The sequence below is a fragment of the Staurois parvus genome, unplaced genomic scaffold, assembly GCF_062004578.1.
Source record: "Staurois parvus isolate SC_StPar_1 unplaced genomic scaffold, SC_StPar_1.0 ptg000634l, whole genome shotgun sequence".
Taxonomy (NCBI): Eukaryota; Metazoa; Chordata; class Amphibia; order Anura; family Ranidae; genus Staurois; species Staurois parvus.
Genome location: NW_028318430.1, coordinates 4593845 through 4609401, shown reverse-complemented (window position 1 = coordinate 4609401; position 15557 = coordinate 4593845). Strand labels below are relative to the sequence as shown.

The following is a 15557-nucleotide window of genomic DNA, read 5'->3' as shown; positions in this document are numbered from 1 at the left end:
ACATATATAGATGTCACTTTATTTTAGACTTCATGGGCACTGTTTTACATGTATTTACATGTTTTCTTGTTTAAAGCACATTGTATAATCCATGTTTTCATTTTTGACAAATCATACTGCACTGAATATCATGTAGTTCCTGTCCGTTTCGCATGCTATTTATTGTGTGATCCAGGGATAAAGCAGTATCCAGGTTTTTTTTTATATCTGCATATAAAAGAATTCATTTTTTTCTAATCTTTTTGAATTTCCATAATTGGTAAGGTTGAATAAAGACACAGGTTCTTTTTTTTTTTCCTTTTAACCTATTGTATATGTGTGTACGTATGTATTCTCATTGAATATTTTTAAAATGCATCTATTCTCTCCACTGATACCTTAAGATGCAGAGGGAGTTTGACATCTTTACCACATTAACATTAAAGAACCCCTCTATGCAGTTTAAGATTGAACAACTTTTCATCTACCTTCATTGTGTGGCCGTGAGTCTTGTGTCAACCTTAGATTAAACAATGCTACAGTCTCAGTTGAAAAATGTGTTTATTGCAATCTTCCGTTCATAAGTGCCTCTTCTCCAGGAAGAATAATTTTTGTAGCTGTTCCTCAGTTTGAGGTCCTCCAGCCCCCTTATTAGTTTAGTTACTCTTCTCTGGATTCTTTCAAGTTCAAGGACATCTTTCTTGAGGATTGGTTGACCAAAATTGGCCTGCATACTCAAGATGAGGTAAAACCAATGTGTTTGGAAAGTAGTAGAATTATAGTTTTGTTTATGTTAATGCCATTTATAATGCATGATAATAATCTGCTAGCCTTGCTTGTTGCAGCTTGACATTGCATTTTATTACTGAATCCATAGTCTGCAAGAACCCCCAGCACCTTTTCCATCATGAATTTCCACAGAGTTTCTTCCGATATTGAGTTTCAAGATCGAAAAATACAGATAGTGGCGAGCGCTCATATAAGTAGCGGCTGGAACACTGAAGGAATCACACAATCCTTATATCAAAGTACTAAATAAATAATAGTGCAGCGCTGTCAATCATAAAAGTTCAATAATAAAAGATGCAAATAATATATATCCAAAAACAGCATCAAAGATAAATTAAAAAGGATGTAAAAGTTCAAATAAATCATCAAGTATGCAGCACCCGAAAGACACTTCCTCTGCTGTAATACGTATCACTGGTGAAGAAATAACAGAAATGCGCACTCACCGACCGCGCATAAAGGAAGCGCATGTGTATAATATATCCGTGGTATTAGATGGCACCGGATGGACAGCAGGACCCTCTCCAGGAAACAGATCATCCAATTTGGGTTAAGGAATGCAGCAGGACTCAGAGGTCTCCCTTAATGTCGGATAAACAACCTGGATGGATGGATAAATCCTCTGGATACAGACACTGCTGTGGATCTGGAACCCTCAATAAGGAGGGTTAGAACAAAGAGGGGGTGCCCATAGTGTAGTAGGTAATGTTTATTTAAACAAATTATGCCAGCAAATAGGGTTCAAGTACAAATGTATACATGTATAAATGTATACATGGATAGCGTACTAACCCTAGAGTGAAATGGCCGCCGGACCTCCTCGTGGTCCCGGCGGCGTATGACGTCACACGTGCTGTCGGCTCCTCCTGAGGCCTTTTGTGCTACGGCAGAGGGGAGGCCATTTCACTCTAGGGTTAGTACACTATCCATGTATCTCTATACATTTGTACTTGAACCCTATTTGCTGGCATAATTTGTTTAAATAAACATTACCTACTACACTGTGGGCACCCCCTCTTTGTTCTAACCCTCCTTATCAAGGGTTACAGATCCGCAGCAGTGTCTGTATCCAGAGGATTTATCCATCCATCCATCCAGGCTGTTTATCCGGCATTAAGGGAGACCTCTGAGTCCTGCTGCATTCCTTCACCCAAATTGGATGATCTGTTTCCTGGAGAGGGTCCTGCTGTCCATCCGGTGCCATCTAATACCACGGATATATTATACACATGCGCTTCCTTTATGCGCGATCGGTGAGTGCGCATTTCTGTTATTTCTTCACCAGTGATACGTATTACAGCAGAGGAAGTGTCTTTCGGGTGCTGCATACTTGATGATTTATTTGAACTTTTACATCCTTTTTAATTTATCTTTGATACTGTTTTTGGATATATATTATTTGCATCTTTTATTATTGAACTTTTATGATTGACAGCGCTGCACTATTATTTATTGAGTTTCAAGATCAATTTAAAGCACATTGCTCCGTTAAAGCCACTTTAAAACTGCCTTATGTCCACCCTCCTCATTGACACAATTTTTACCAAAAGTTCAGGGAAATTTCATGGCAATGAAAAATCTAAAATTTGTTCAACCCTGATGCACACAGTCTTGAGTTTTTTAAAACTCTTGGCTTTAAATGTATCAAAAGGAACTATGATGCAATCCCAGAGATGGGGGCTTCAGCTTTTAATCACTTACAGGTTGGATACCTAAAATGATCATAAAAATATGTACAATGTGGAAGTATGCACAAATATGTGTGTAAGCTAGTGGTGTTGTGGTATTGGTGAGGGTCTTTGCTACTGGAACCACCAAATGTTCCTACAAACCCAAATCGGGTTGTTACCTTGTGTTAGGTGTTTTTGCGAAATTCTAAAAAAAGGACAGGTCTGTTTGTTTGTGAGTCATTTGTGCAAAATGTTGATGTAGCAAAGAAGACTGCCCTGGGTAGACAGGCATTATTTAGAAAGTTACCACTTTTCCTTTAAAGTGAACTTGTGCCAAAATCATGCACATAAAAGTAATCCCATATTTAGAAAATGCAATAAGAAATGAAAAAAAAAAAAAAACATTTGATAAAAGTTTGAAATTTACTTTGTATTAAAACCATCAGTAGTTTTTAGCTTAGCACATTGAGTACAAATGAACCTTGCAAGGATTTAACAAACTTTGTTGCATATTCCTACTTTTTTCTGTTCTAGAAAAAAAAAATGTTGTTCTTCTATGTCTTTTGGTTGCTGATTCTGAATGGAAGTGACTTTTATATTATTAATCAGTTTATGCACTTGCAGTGTTGTAATGAGGAGAGTAGCAGGGTCTGAATATCTTGAGAAGTGATTAACTCTTTAGGAGCATTTCACCAAAACTGACATTTTTGTTGCAGAGAATACCTAAAATTTGACTTGGATCTTAGGGCAGAGCCAGGCTTTGTGTTGTGTGTGTTGACTGGCAACATTCAGCTGGCATCGGCAACATTCATCACAGTGCGGTCAGCTGTATGTGAGACACAGACAGGAGTGCTCACTACTCACTGTTATGTTCCACTGGGGGACATTTTAGATGCTTTGTTGTACAATTTAAATGTGAGTATAATGATTTTGTGTTGATAAAAGGCTTTTAATCCTATGATATCAAACTATGGGGTAGATTTACTAAAACTGGTGCAGTCAGAATCTGGTGCAGCTATGCCTGGTAGCCAATCAGCTTCTAACTTCAGCTTGTTCATTTAAGCTTTGACAATTAAACCAAAAGCTTTTTGGTTTCAATGCAGAGCTGCACCAGATTTTGCACTCTCCAATTTTAGTAAATAACCCAATATATAGCCTTTTCTTTGTGTGCTCGCTGGTGGAGAGATTACATATAAAGGGGTGGATTTCATCTTTCTTGGATCTCCTAAGTGCAATTGCCATATTTGTGAAAGTGTGGCAATATCTTTTGGTAAGGGCAGATCCATGTGGGTAAAGGACAGCACGTGGTGTTTGGTTTGGAGTTCTAAGGGTGGTTGACTAGTCATCACTACACAAAAGTGAAGAAAAAAAGCTTTGCTGCATTTGTTTTTGATGTTTTTTTTTTTCTTTTTTTGGACACTGTATTATTTTGTATCAGTTTCAGCTTATTCTTGGACACTTGAGTTTTTTGGAATTTATTTTGGAATTTTGGAATTAATGTACATTTATTACTACTATTAGTTTTGAAGTGATATAATTTAGGTGATATATTCATTTATATACTGCATATATTTAACTAGATGATATGTTCTGGTTTATTTATATGTTAGTGAAGACTTTTGGAGAAAATCAGTGAGCCAATCACCCAAGCAGGAAGTGACATTTCTGGGGGGGTTTTGTACACCAACTGTGTACAGAAAGCCCCAGGTTGACATATTTCACTGAATTTTACAGACAATTACAGCACTTTACATTGAAAAGGAAAGATAATTTTTAATAACATTAAGTTAAAAAATGGCTTGTGTTGCAATTGCATATACTATATTTTTTTCTGCAATATTTTTTTTTCCCACAAAAGTGGAGTTACTATTTAAGGCCTCATATGATGCCCACTTTGGGTTTAAGATATTTTAGTCTGCTACTTGAGCTGCAGACTGCCACAATTTTATGTTTATTTTTGGCCCTGTTGGCACTTTGCTTGCTGTGATGCCCACCCCTCATTGGACTATCCCAATTGTTTCAGATTTACTGAATTTCCTTGGTCACTGAATGACCAATAAAGAAAACAGTATTTCTGTACTTACCATAAAATCTATTTAAATTCATTGGGGGCCCCAGTCTCAATCCTCTATATTTTGTGATCTACTGTTGTGTACTGCTTATCTACAAAACTGAAGCATGCTGGGAGTAGGAGGGGTTTACCTGACTGGACAATAGCTTTTTTTGTTTTCCAGTGTCTAACTTTTCCTGTAGGTGGAAATATAGCCCAGTTAACTGAATCATGTGTCCCTTAATGAACTTAAATAGATTTTACTTTATGTACAAAAATCCTGTTATTTAAGGAAAGCTCTTTTGCTGTTTAACCTCCCTGGCGGTATTCCCAAGTGTAGCTCGGGGTAAAGTTTCAGTACTACAAGCGATAACCCCGAACTACACTCGGGAATACCATGCGGCGCTGCTCCGCGATCCCTCGATCACTTACCTTGTCCTGCGCTCCCGCAATGTCCCTCCTGCAGTGTCCCTGGCAATGTAATCCGGCGGATGCCGGCATCTGTCTTCTGGGTTCCATCTCCTGCGAGCGTCGGGACGTACGGGGGACAGAATGGCAAGAAATTTGAAAATGACAAAAAGTGCCATTTACTAAATTCACTACAATCACATAGTAAAATATTACTGTATGAAACCATTTCACATACATTTTGTCCCGAGTGCTTTGTCCTGTGCCCTGCCTGCATTTTTACTGTTCTTCCTGCCTGGAAACTGAGAAATGTCCATTGCGTCCAAAAAGCGTCCCTTTAGGTTAAAAGCGGTTTTAGACCAGCTAGAGAACAGCGATAGTAAATCAGAACCACTTGCAGAATTGAGTGATAATGATTCGTGGGGCAATTCGGCGCTATATTTCAAATTTCAGTGTTTTTGGTTTGATTATATTACTGAATTAAATTTATTATGATTATATTATTATTTTTTATGATTATTTATTAAATTATAATTTATGATTTTGTGTTTCAAGTTTTATCCGGGATGTTTACTAGACTCTTGTTCGGACAGATTTCAGTGAGTTATTCCTAAGAATTACAGGCCTACAATATAAAACGCCAAATTTCCATGTAAAATAATGGTACCGCTTTCAGCACCAAAAATCTGAAATAATTATACCGCCAGGGAGGTTAAGCAGGATAGTTAGCCACCATATCTACATAGATTATTATGATAACATTTTGTCATGAAAATTGTCTTACTGTTTGTTTGTCAATGCTCTAAGCCATTTTACATTACTATTCTTAGAGAAATATCTAAAATTAGATTCTGAAAACATTTGAGATTTCTTTGGCCCTCTTTCCCCCTTTACAGAGTATATGCAGTTTCTTTGATGTTCCCAGTGCTCAGTAGCCTCAAGAAAAAATGCATAATTGTATTTATTCAGTAGTGGTGTACCTTATGTGAAGCTACAGCATCCATATGGATGGGTTACCCAACCCAATCTAGTCTCTGGAAAAGGCAGTTGAGTCTTTCCAATTTAGGTGTCCATATCCAACCAGCCTAGAATATTTGGTAAAAGCATGCCTAGGACTATGGAAATGCTCATAAGCAGATGGCATATATGCATATACTTTGCAAAGGACCACATAGGTGATCAACTATCATTTTGGTTTGGAGAGATTTAATCATGGTTTGAAAGTAATTTATTTAGCAGCGTATTGAATAGAGTGTATTTCTAATTAAATGGTTAATTATCTCAGTGTAGCTTTAAAGTGGTTGTAAAGCATTAAGATTTTTTTTTTTACCTTAATTCATTCTATGCATTAGGGTAAAACAAAAACACCTGTACTGCAGGATCCCCCAGGCCCCCCCCTACCTTATTATTCCCTAAGCCTGACCCTATCCAGTAATGTGCATAAGAGCAGCTGTTATTGCTGCTGTCTCCCTCCTCCCTGGGCAGATTGATAGCAGTTGGATCCGATTGTTTAATTATAATTTTTGCACATCTGCATTTGTATTTGCCAGCTTCAAGTAGCTCATGACCTAGGTCAATGATCTTGGGTCCCTTAAGCAGCCACAACAAGAAATTAAGGTGGTTCAGGCCTCCTTGAAATGGGGAGATCCAAAACTGGGAATGACACAAAGAAACGGGGTGCACAAGCCTAGTGCAGCTGGCCTGTTGTTAGTCTCCATTTGAAGGTGGAGAGTGGTCCACACTGTGCGCTTAATACAATACATGCTTTTAGCTCACTTTGGTTTGTGAGTAGAAACTTTCATTATTTCTATTTTTAATATAGTGTTGAAGATAATACGCTAGGTGTGTGCACCCTTTCTGTTTATTCGTGTATAAACCAATGTGAATCTCTTGCTCCAGTATGTGATAATCTGTATAGAAACTGGCTTCCCAAGAAGATCAAACAAATGTTCCTTCAGATAAATCCTGAAGGACAGCACCACTGGTTCCATTGCTATTTGCTCTCATGGAACTCGTATCAATCAAGAAAAAACACCAAATAGATTTGATATGGATTTTAAACAGTAATACTTTTGTTCCTATCAGTCTTCTTTAAAGTACAGATCTGAGGTGCTTCCAGATTATAGTTGTTCATCTATGGACATCTACATTTTTGTAGCTCCTTCAAAGTTAGCATTTACCTCTTTGTTATCTAAATAATGTCCTCCTTGGTTACTATGTTTTGATAGCCTTCTCTATGCAGACTAACTGCCCCTGCTTTCCACTTGTAGTTATTGGTGTCACTTTTCCCTCCATGCAATAGACACCAAAGGTGAGAACTTAACTGAACATATCACTACAGGACATCAGAGTCAAAAAGCTCACAAGTAGGTTATATAGACTTGACTTGCTGGTATACAATTTGGTTTCATGATCTGAAGTCATAGTGCCTGTTACACACATCTTAGCAGGGCTATTGTGAGGGAACATTGCATACACAAGGAATGGACAAATGTGCAGCTTTTGCAATGTGTGACAGCTCACATGCTGATGTAGCAATTGTATTTTAAGAGGGCCAGTTTGTTAGTGTAGAGAGGAGAAATTTGTCACAGTCAGAGAGAAACAGACTATGCCTTTTCAATTTTGTGCACCTCTGCCTGTGGCAATTCGCAAAAGTGATGTTTTCAAATATACATTGTCATACACCCCTAGAAAAGAATTCTCTTGATAAGCTTGATGTCCTCTATTAAAGAAATTACTGGCTAAGTGACAAAACCACTACAAAATATTTGACACGAACTGGCAACAAATTGATCAGAGCAGTCAATGATTTTAATTTTAAAGGCTTATTTCAACTCTAATGGCATTTTTTACAAAATTCCATATGCATTGCATTAAGTGTACAGTAAAATGCTGTCTTCTACCATGTGCTTCCCCTCTCTATCCTGCCTAGAGGACAGGATGTATGACCATTGCATGCACAGCCCCAACATTTCCCTTTACAAGCACTTGGCCATAAGAATGGCACTTGTCTAACCACCCATGCAGTCCACTCTCACAAAACACTTCAGCTGCTGCTGTGAAAGAGCGGACTCCATAACCGTTGTTCGGCAAGCCTTAATCTTGCAGCCACGTGGTAGTTTTTTGAGGCGTCAGGAGCCATGTATACAGTGGTCAGACAGAGAGAAGCACCATGGTAGAAGCAGCTTAAAAATAGGGAGCATTTTTAAAAATGGAGAGCTCTTTTCAAATTACATTTAAATCTGTAATGCGTATGGCTCTTTTTAAAAATGTCATTAAAGTTGAAACGTTTTTTATTTATTTATTTTTTTGCAACCATTGAAGCATGTCTGATTTGTTGGAGTCTGATACTAACTACAGAAATATGTTTGATTGCTCTATCTCACTTTTTGGAAATAAAAAAAAAAGCAGTTCTGATCCTTAACCACTTGCCTACCAGGCACTTATACCCCCTTATTTACCAGGCCAATTTTCAGCTTTCAGAGCTGCCGCACTTTGATTGACAATTGCGCGGTCATGCAACATTGTACCCATATGAAATTTTGATCATTTTTTTCTCACAAATAGGGCTTTCTTTTGGTGGTATTTAATCACCACTGGGCACTTTACTTTTTGCGCTATAAATAAAAAATTGCCAAAAATTTGAAAAAAAAAAAAAAAGTTTCTTTGTTTCTATTATAAAATTTTTCAAACAGGTAATTTTTCTCCTTCGCTGATGTGCGTTGATGAGGCAGCACTGATGGGCACTGATAGGCGGCACTGATGGGCACTGATAGGCAGCACTAAAGGGCACTGATAGGCAGTACTAATGAGGTGGCACGGATAGGCGGCACTGATAGACAGCACTAATGAGGTGTCACAGATAGGCGGCACTAATATGTGGGTGGCACTGGTGGGCAGCACTGGTGGGTGGGCACAGGTGGGTGGCACTGGTGGGCACAGGTGGGTGGGCACAGGTGGGTGGCACTGCTGGGCACAGGTAGGTGGCACTTCTGGGCACAGGTGTGTGAAATTGCAGAGTGGCACAGGTGGGTGCACTGCTGGGCACAGGTGGGTGATCTGCTGGGCACAGGTGGGCGGAGCTAGTGGGCGCACTGCAGGGCACAGGTGGGCGGAACTTGCGGGTGGCACTGCTGGGCACCGATCATCAGGGCACTGATCATCAGTGCCCTGATGATCGGTTCCGATCCCCGCTCTGACAACTGCCGGTTCTCGGCAGTACTTTCCTCACGATCTGACAGCGTGAGGAAAGTGCAGCCGAGAACCGGCACTTGCATTTCCCTCTGATCAGCGTGTCATTGGACACTGCTGATCACGTGGTAAAAGGCCGCTGTGATTGGCCTTTTACCACATCACGTGATCAGCTGTGTCCGTAAGACACAGCGATCACGGAGATCGCCGGGTGCGCGCCCCCTGGGGCGCGCAGGAGAGCGCGTTCTGGGGGGACGTCATATGACGTCCACTCAGAACTGGCCGGCCGCAGTGCAGCCGTCATTCGGCTATCTGTGGTCGGCAACAAGTTAAAGTGGAACTTTAGTCAGAAAATTGAGTCCTGATAGATCACTGCTGGCCCCTTTTGCATGTATAGTGATGTAAAACATTAAAAATGAGTCCCTAAACTGTTTAAAATTTAGTAAGGCCCATCTCACCCTTCTCTGCACAGCCTCAGTTGTCCTGCATTCTTGGCACTGTATCAATAATCGGTGAGTCACTAGAGGCCTGTTTGCCAACAGCCTAAACATTTAGTGCTGAAGGGAAGAGGGAACAGGTATGGCACAGACTGTGTCAAGGAAGGAAAGATTAAGGAGAGGGAAAATAAAAGCAAGAGAGGTGACAGGGCAAACTCTGTGTCAGGGCTCCGGGTATGACCAGAGGTGTGTGGACTGACACAGGGAAATGCAGGCTTCAGGTATAGAGTAAACAAGACAATTTATTAAAGACTAAACAACACAAACGCAGTGCAAGGTAAACATAACACAGTGCAAACAACCCAACCTCCAACAGATAACCATATATACAAATCAAATGTAGTCAAGCAGGCCGGGACAGTAGCAAACGGGGTACCAGGAGCGAGCGGAAGAGTGGTCAGGAATAGCCGAGGTCAGGGCAGGCGGAGTTCGTTCAGAGTCAGGATCAAAGCATAGTCAGGATCAGGCAGGAAGCAGACAGGATGCAGGTACAGGGGCTCATGGGAAACATACACCAAGGCCAGGGGCGGACTAACAACTCATGTGGCCCCCGGGCAATAGGGGATCATGGGGCCCCTGTGTCCTTGCCCAAACTCAAAAAAGCCTATGAAAAAGGTACCAGGGGCATCTCATGGGGCCCCCTACTGACCCCGGGCCCTCGGGCAGTGCCCGAGTTTCCAAATGGTCCGTCCGCCCCTGACCAAGGCATTGACTGCAGGCCTGGCCACTCCTTAAATACACCTCCTGCAATCAGCCTCAGGTGATGACTTGATTGCAGGAGTGAGCTTCTGGCTGCCGAGTGCACCCACTGGCCAGCCCTGGTACTGCAGCCCACACGGCAGGTGAGTCCCACCACCAGTGGTGAGTCCATTCCTGACACTCTGCTGCTAGGAAGACACAAAAGAGTTAAACTAATAAGGATAGTGCCTTATCTCCCTGATATGCTTTCCCTTGGCAGTGCTATGACCTTCAGCATTGTAAAACGTCTGCAGCCTTGCTCTATAGCTAAGCCAACACATACAATCAAGGCTGGAAATGTGCACGTTTTAATTGCAGAAAGTGACATCAAGGTTTTGATACTGAGTTCTTAGCAAGGAAGGGACTTCTCTGGGCTTCACCAAAATGGTGAAGAAGAAACAGGAGCAGTGCTGGAGGTAATTAACAGCACACACTAATTTTGGTAGCATAATTATATATGTGGAATGTATGCTCATTTGTTAAATAACATTAATTGTTATCAAATTGTTATGGGTAAAGTTCTGCTTTATATCTTCAATGGAGACGTACTGCAACTACAGCTTGAAAGCCACTGTTGGTAATGGGACCTAGAAGTCAGAAGACTTGTGTGAGGATGGACAGGCATATCCTTGCTCATTATTTTTGGAGAGATATATGAACACCTATGTGAAGCCTGAGATGCCCTTTTTTAATTTACGATTGTACTGCTTTTTGGATCCAGTGTATATGCCTCTGTAATATAATCTGATCCCATTGCTTTTTAATAACTGATCCACCACAGTCTGCTAGCTGTCATATATCGTTACTATTACTACTACTATTCTTGCTTCACAAATGCTGTGAATTGTGGGTATTAAATACGAATGTTTCACATCCACTTGTCTTGTTTTTTTGCTGCACAATACTGCTTTTATATCTAAAGTACATAAGGTTGCTAGTGGACTTTCTCTCTATGGCTATGTTTATGCATTATATGGGCTCAAGGCAGGCCCATCTTCTTATAGCCACTATGTAGGATCAAATTGTATTGTTACCATATCCCTTTTTATTTGCTTAACATTTCAGTTTTGGCTTAGGAAAAAGCATTGCTATCCAGCAAACCTTCTGGCATTGCCATAGGTATAAGAGTTTAAACGCTGTTCTTTCTGGAAGAAGCAATGACTTGTTACTGTGTTCATAAATAAGGGATACTGATTGTTTATTTACAATTAAGATGCTTAAGTGTTCAGTGGGTGAGATGCCTACTGTGAGTAATGCAAAATTCATGCTAATCTCCTTAATCTAGTGATCCAGCATAGAACCCTACAATATTTGGTAAATTCCGATTGCAAAGTTGATATCTCTTGAGCACAAATAAATTATTTCTCTTAATTCTTACTTGATGCACTTCTCAACTTAAAAATGTTTAACAAATACATTGGGGTTGGAAAACTGCAAACTTGAAGAATGAAAAATCACACAGTAAAAAAAAAAAAAAAGAATGCTTTAGATGGAAATGCTTTTGTCCATTACCTAAGAAGTGTAATGTGGTACTATTTGTATTATCTTTCAAATTTATATTACTTTTTTTTAGATTCCTGTTTTAATAAACTTAAGCCAAGATGCAGATGTTGATCTTCCAGTTAAGCCACTTATCTTTGCTTTGGCAATTGGAGCTTGTTTTGGAGGTAAGAAACATCACTTAGCAAATAATAATGAATATGCTTGCCGAGTAAAACTTAACACATTATAGGCTTTAGTTCTTTTCTTCTTTTATGCATTTTTTTATACTACTAAATTTTTACTAATGTTATTGTTAAAGGGACGCTGTCTTTGAAATGAAAAAAAATCCAAATAATGACCCTCAAAGAGTAATGGTATAAAACTATCATAATACCATTTTGGGAAATGCTATCTTGGTCTTAGGAAATTTGTTGTGATGTGCTAAAGTATCTTTCAGTTATAAATTGTAAATCCAGACACTGGCCATAGAACTGCCTACTAGAACACTTTTTATTCAGCATATAGCATAAAGTCAGTTAAACTCCTGGGATATTGATCTGGTCAGTTAAGTAGCAGAGGGGGTTGTTAATCAGTTTCAGCTGCTTTGGTGTTAAAGTGTTACTAAACCCACAATAGTAAAATCAATCTGTAGCATGCTTGTTATACTCACTATGAAACCTAAAGGGTTAATCCTCTGCATTACGTAAAATGGCAGTTGGATCCTGATGGCCCTGTTTATCCATTTAAGCAGTCACCTCTTATCCTCTGATAAGACAGGAGAGTGCATGTGATCAGCACAGGGCCAATCAGCACTTGTCAGACAGAGTTCAGGGGTTTTGAATCTTCCTAGAGCAGAAAGAAAACTCCTCCAACAAGCTTTAGCTAGTACTTGGCTGAAAACTGATAGAAGCCACAAAACTACTCTAACGTCTGATTAGAAAAGGTATTTAGCAGTTTATATTTACTAATATAATTGCATTTCCATGTTCTGTGTACTGTGGGAGACCAGATATAGTGAATGCAGGGTCCTGGGTTTAGTAACACTTTAAGGAAATTAACAATAGGTGTACTAGATGGGCAACAATGAGATGACCCCCAAATCAGGAATGGTTTTACAGGTGGAGGCCATTTACTTTTTTTTTCTACTCACCTTTTCTGTCTGTTTTCACTAGTTTTGCATCTGGCTAGGGTCAGTGTCACTACTGGTAGCATGAGGTGATACCTGGACCCTACAGAGGTTGCAAAGGCAGTCCAACTCCTTTAGGTTGGCACATCAATACGTTCCATTGCCAGAAGGTTTGCTGTGTCTCCCAGCACAGTCTCAAAGCATGGAGGAGATTCCAGAAGACAGGTGGTTACTCTACGAGAGCTGGACAGGGCCGTAGAAGGTCCTTAAGCCATCAGCAGGACCGGCATCTGCTCCTTTGTGCACGGAGGATGAACGCTGCCAGAGCCCTACAGAATGACCTCCAGCAGGCCACTGGTGTGAATGTCTCTGACCAATCAGAAACAGACTTCATGAGGGTGGCCTGAGGGCTTGATGTCCTCTAGTGGGCCCTTTGCTCACTGCCTGGCACCATAGAGCTCGACTGTCATTTGCCATTGAAAACCTGAATTGGCAGGTCCACCACTGGTGCCCTGTGCTTTTAACAGATGAGATCAGGTTCACCCAGATGTGAAAGGGTCTGGAGTAGCTGTAGAGAACATTACGTTGCCTATAACATCGTTCAGGCTAGATAATGGCACCCTGACTGCCATTAGGTATCAGGATGAAATCCTTGAACCCATTGTCAGACCCTACACTGGTGCAGTGATTCCTGGGTTCCTCCTGGTGCACAGCAATGCTCTGCCTCATGTGGTGAGAGTATGCAGGCAGTTCTTGGAGGATGAAGTAATTGATACCATTGAATGGCCCCCACGCTCGTCTGACCGAAATTCAATAGAATACCTCTGGGATATCATGTTTCCGTCCATCCTACACCGCCAGGTTGCACCTCAGACTGTCCTGGAGCTAAGTGATGCCCTGGTCCAAATCTGAGAAGAAATACCCGAGGACATCATCCATCGTCTCATTAGGAGCATGCCCTGACATTGTCAGGCATGCATACAAGTACGTGGGGGCCATGCAAACTACTGAGTACCATTTTGAGTTGCTGCAATGAAATTTCAGAAAAATGGACTAGCTTGCTGTACAATTTTTTCACTTTGATTTTCGGGGTGTTTTTGAATTCAGTCCTCTGTAGGTTGATAATTTTCATTTCCATCAAATGATGGGGCATCCTTACGTTCCCAGCACATTACCCAGTCCATATCAGTATAGATATCCAGCATGATATTTTTCCCCATTGGGATTTGATGTGTTTTCAAAGTGTTCCTTTAATTTTTTTGAGCAGTGTATTTTCAGGCAGTAACTAAATAAATGTAATCTTTCCTTGTTCAGGACTCCGGGATAGGTGACTGGGTGTTGTGGTTAGCTCTTGCTTAAAGTATTCATGCCTCAGGAATTGAAATTGAGCACTTCATGAAAATGCTGCAGCTGTGGTTGTATTAAATATTTCTTCTTTTCTTCCTTTTTTTTTTTTCCAAAAATAATTTTATTGGAGAAGTTAAGGCAGATTAGTGTACATACAAATATGGATTACAGTACGAACATAGACACAATATGCAGCCTCCCGTTTTGCAGACGGGCTATGGGTTTGAATTGTAGTACACATTGAGGTGAGGTATATCTTTATATCAAAGGTGTATAGCAAACCAGCAGATACAACGAGTGTAATAGATAAATCGTTATAGGTATATTAATTATTGACCTATCTACTTGTAAGCCCTTAAGGGGGAGAATGGGTAAGGAGTAGAGGGGATGTTAAAATGGGTAGCTGCAGATAAAATAAGTCACATCGTTTTATAAGAGCCAGAAAAATAGCTATATAGCTTAGGGTTTAATATGTGCAAGATCATTTAATGGGGCAATATGTGGGTCAAGAACCTGAAAGATAGGTTATGATGTTGAGTCTCAATCCATCTAAATGTGCATTAAATGCATCACTGGTGGTTAGGGTGTCTTTTGAGATAACATTATGTCCAATTATCAGGGGGTGTAGGCTGTTCATGCAATAATAGGTGATAGGTAGTGGTGGTTTTTAAATGACTCCAACAGGCCCATGTCTTCCTGAATCTCTCGGGATGGTCTTTTGCTACAGAAATCAGTTCCTCCATTTCCTCAATTTTGTTGATCCTAGCAAACCATTCTCAAATAGTGGGAAAATGTGTCGAGCGCCAGTGGACTGGGATACATTGTTTTGCCGCGTTTACCATGTGCATGACGAATGATTTACGGTACGTCCTAAATGGAAGTGTGAAATGGTGGAGCAAGAATTGTGTGGGGGAGAGGTCTAGGGAGTACTTAGTTACTTGCGTACTTGCGTGATTATGGGTTGGAGTTTCTCCCAGAAAGGCTGCAGCAATGGGCAGTCCCACCAGATATGCAAGAGTGTACCCGTCGCCTGGTGACATTTCCAACACGAATCTGAGATGTTAGGGTCAAATTTTTGAAGCAGGGACAGAACTCTGTACCATCTAGAATATAGTTTAAAATTGTTTTCTTGTGTGGAGACACATATGGACCCTTTGTGTATATGTTCGTAAATGTGATCCCAGTCTTCTGGCGATAGTTGGAGTTGTAAGTCAGAGCTCCAGGCCTTGCAAGCTTTCCTAGATGGAAGGTCAGAGGTGTTTTCGAGGCATGTGTAGAGC

At 40.4% G+C, this 15557-nt stretch overlaps 1 protein-coding gene across 1 annotated transcript in view; it reads left to right on the top strand.

The window, feature by feature from the left end:
* The window catches only part of OCA2 (OCA2 melanosomal transmembrane protein), a 444033-nt gene that overhangs the window by 363835 nt on the left and 64641 nt on the right, over window positions 1–15557 (top strand). Inside the window, exon 22 of the mRNA XM_089693490.1 lies at window positions 11896–11989. Within this exon, the coding sequence (XP_089549616.1) occupies window positions 11896–11989 (94 nt within the window). The remainder of the gene's footprint in view (window positions 1–11895; window positions 11990–15557) is intronic.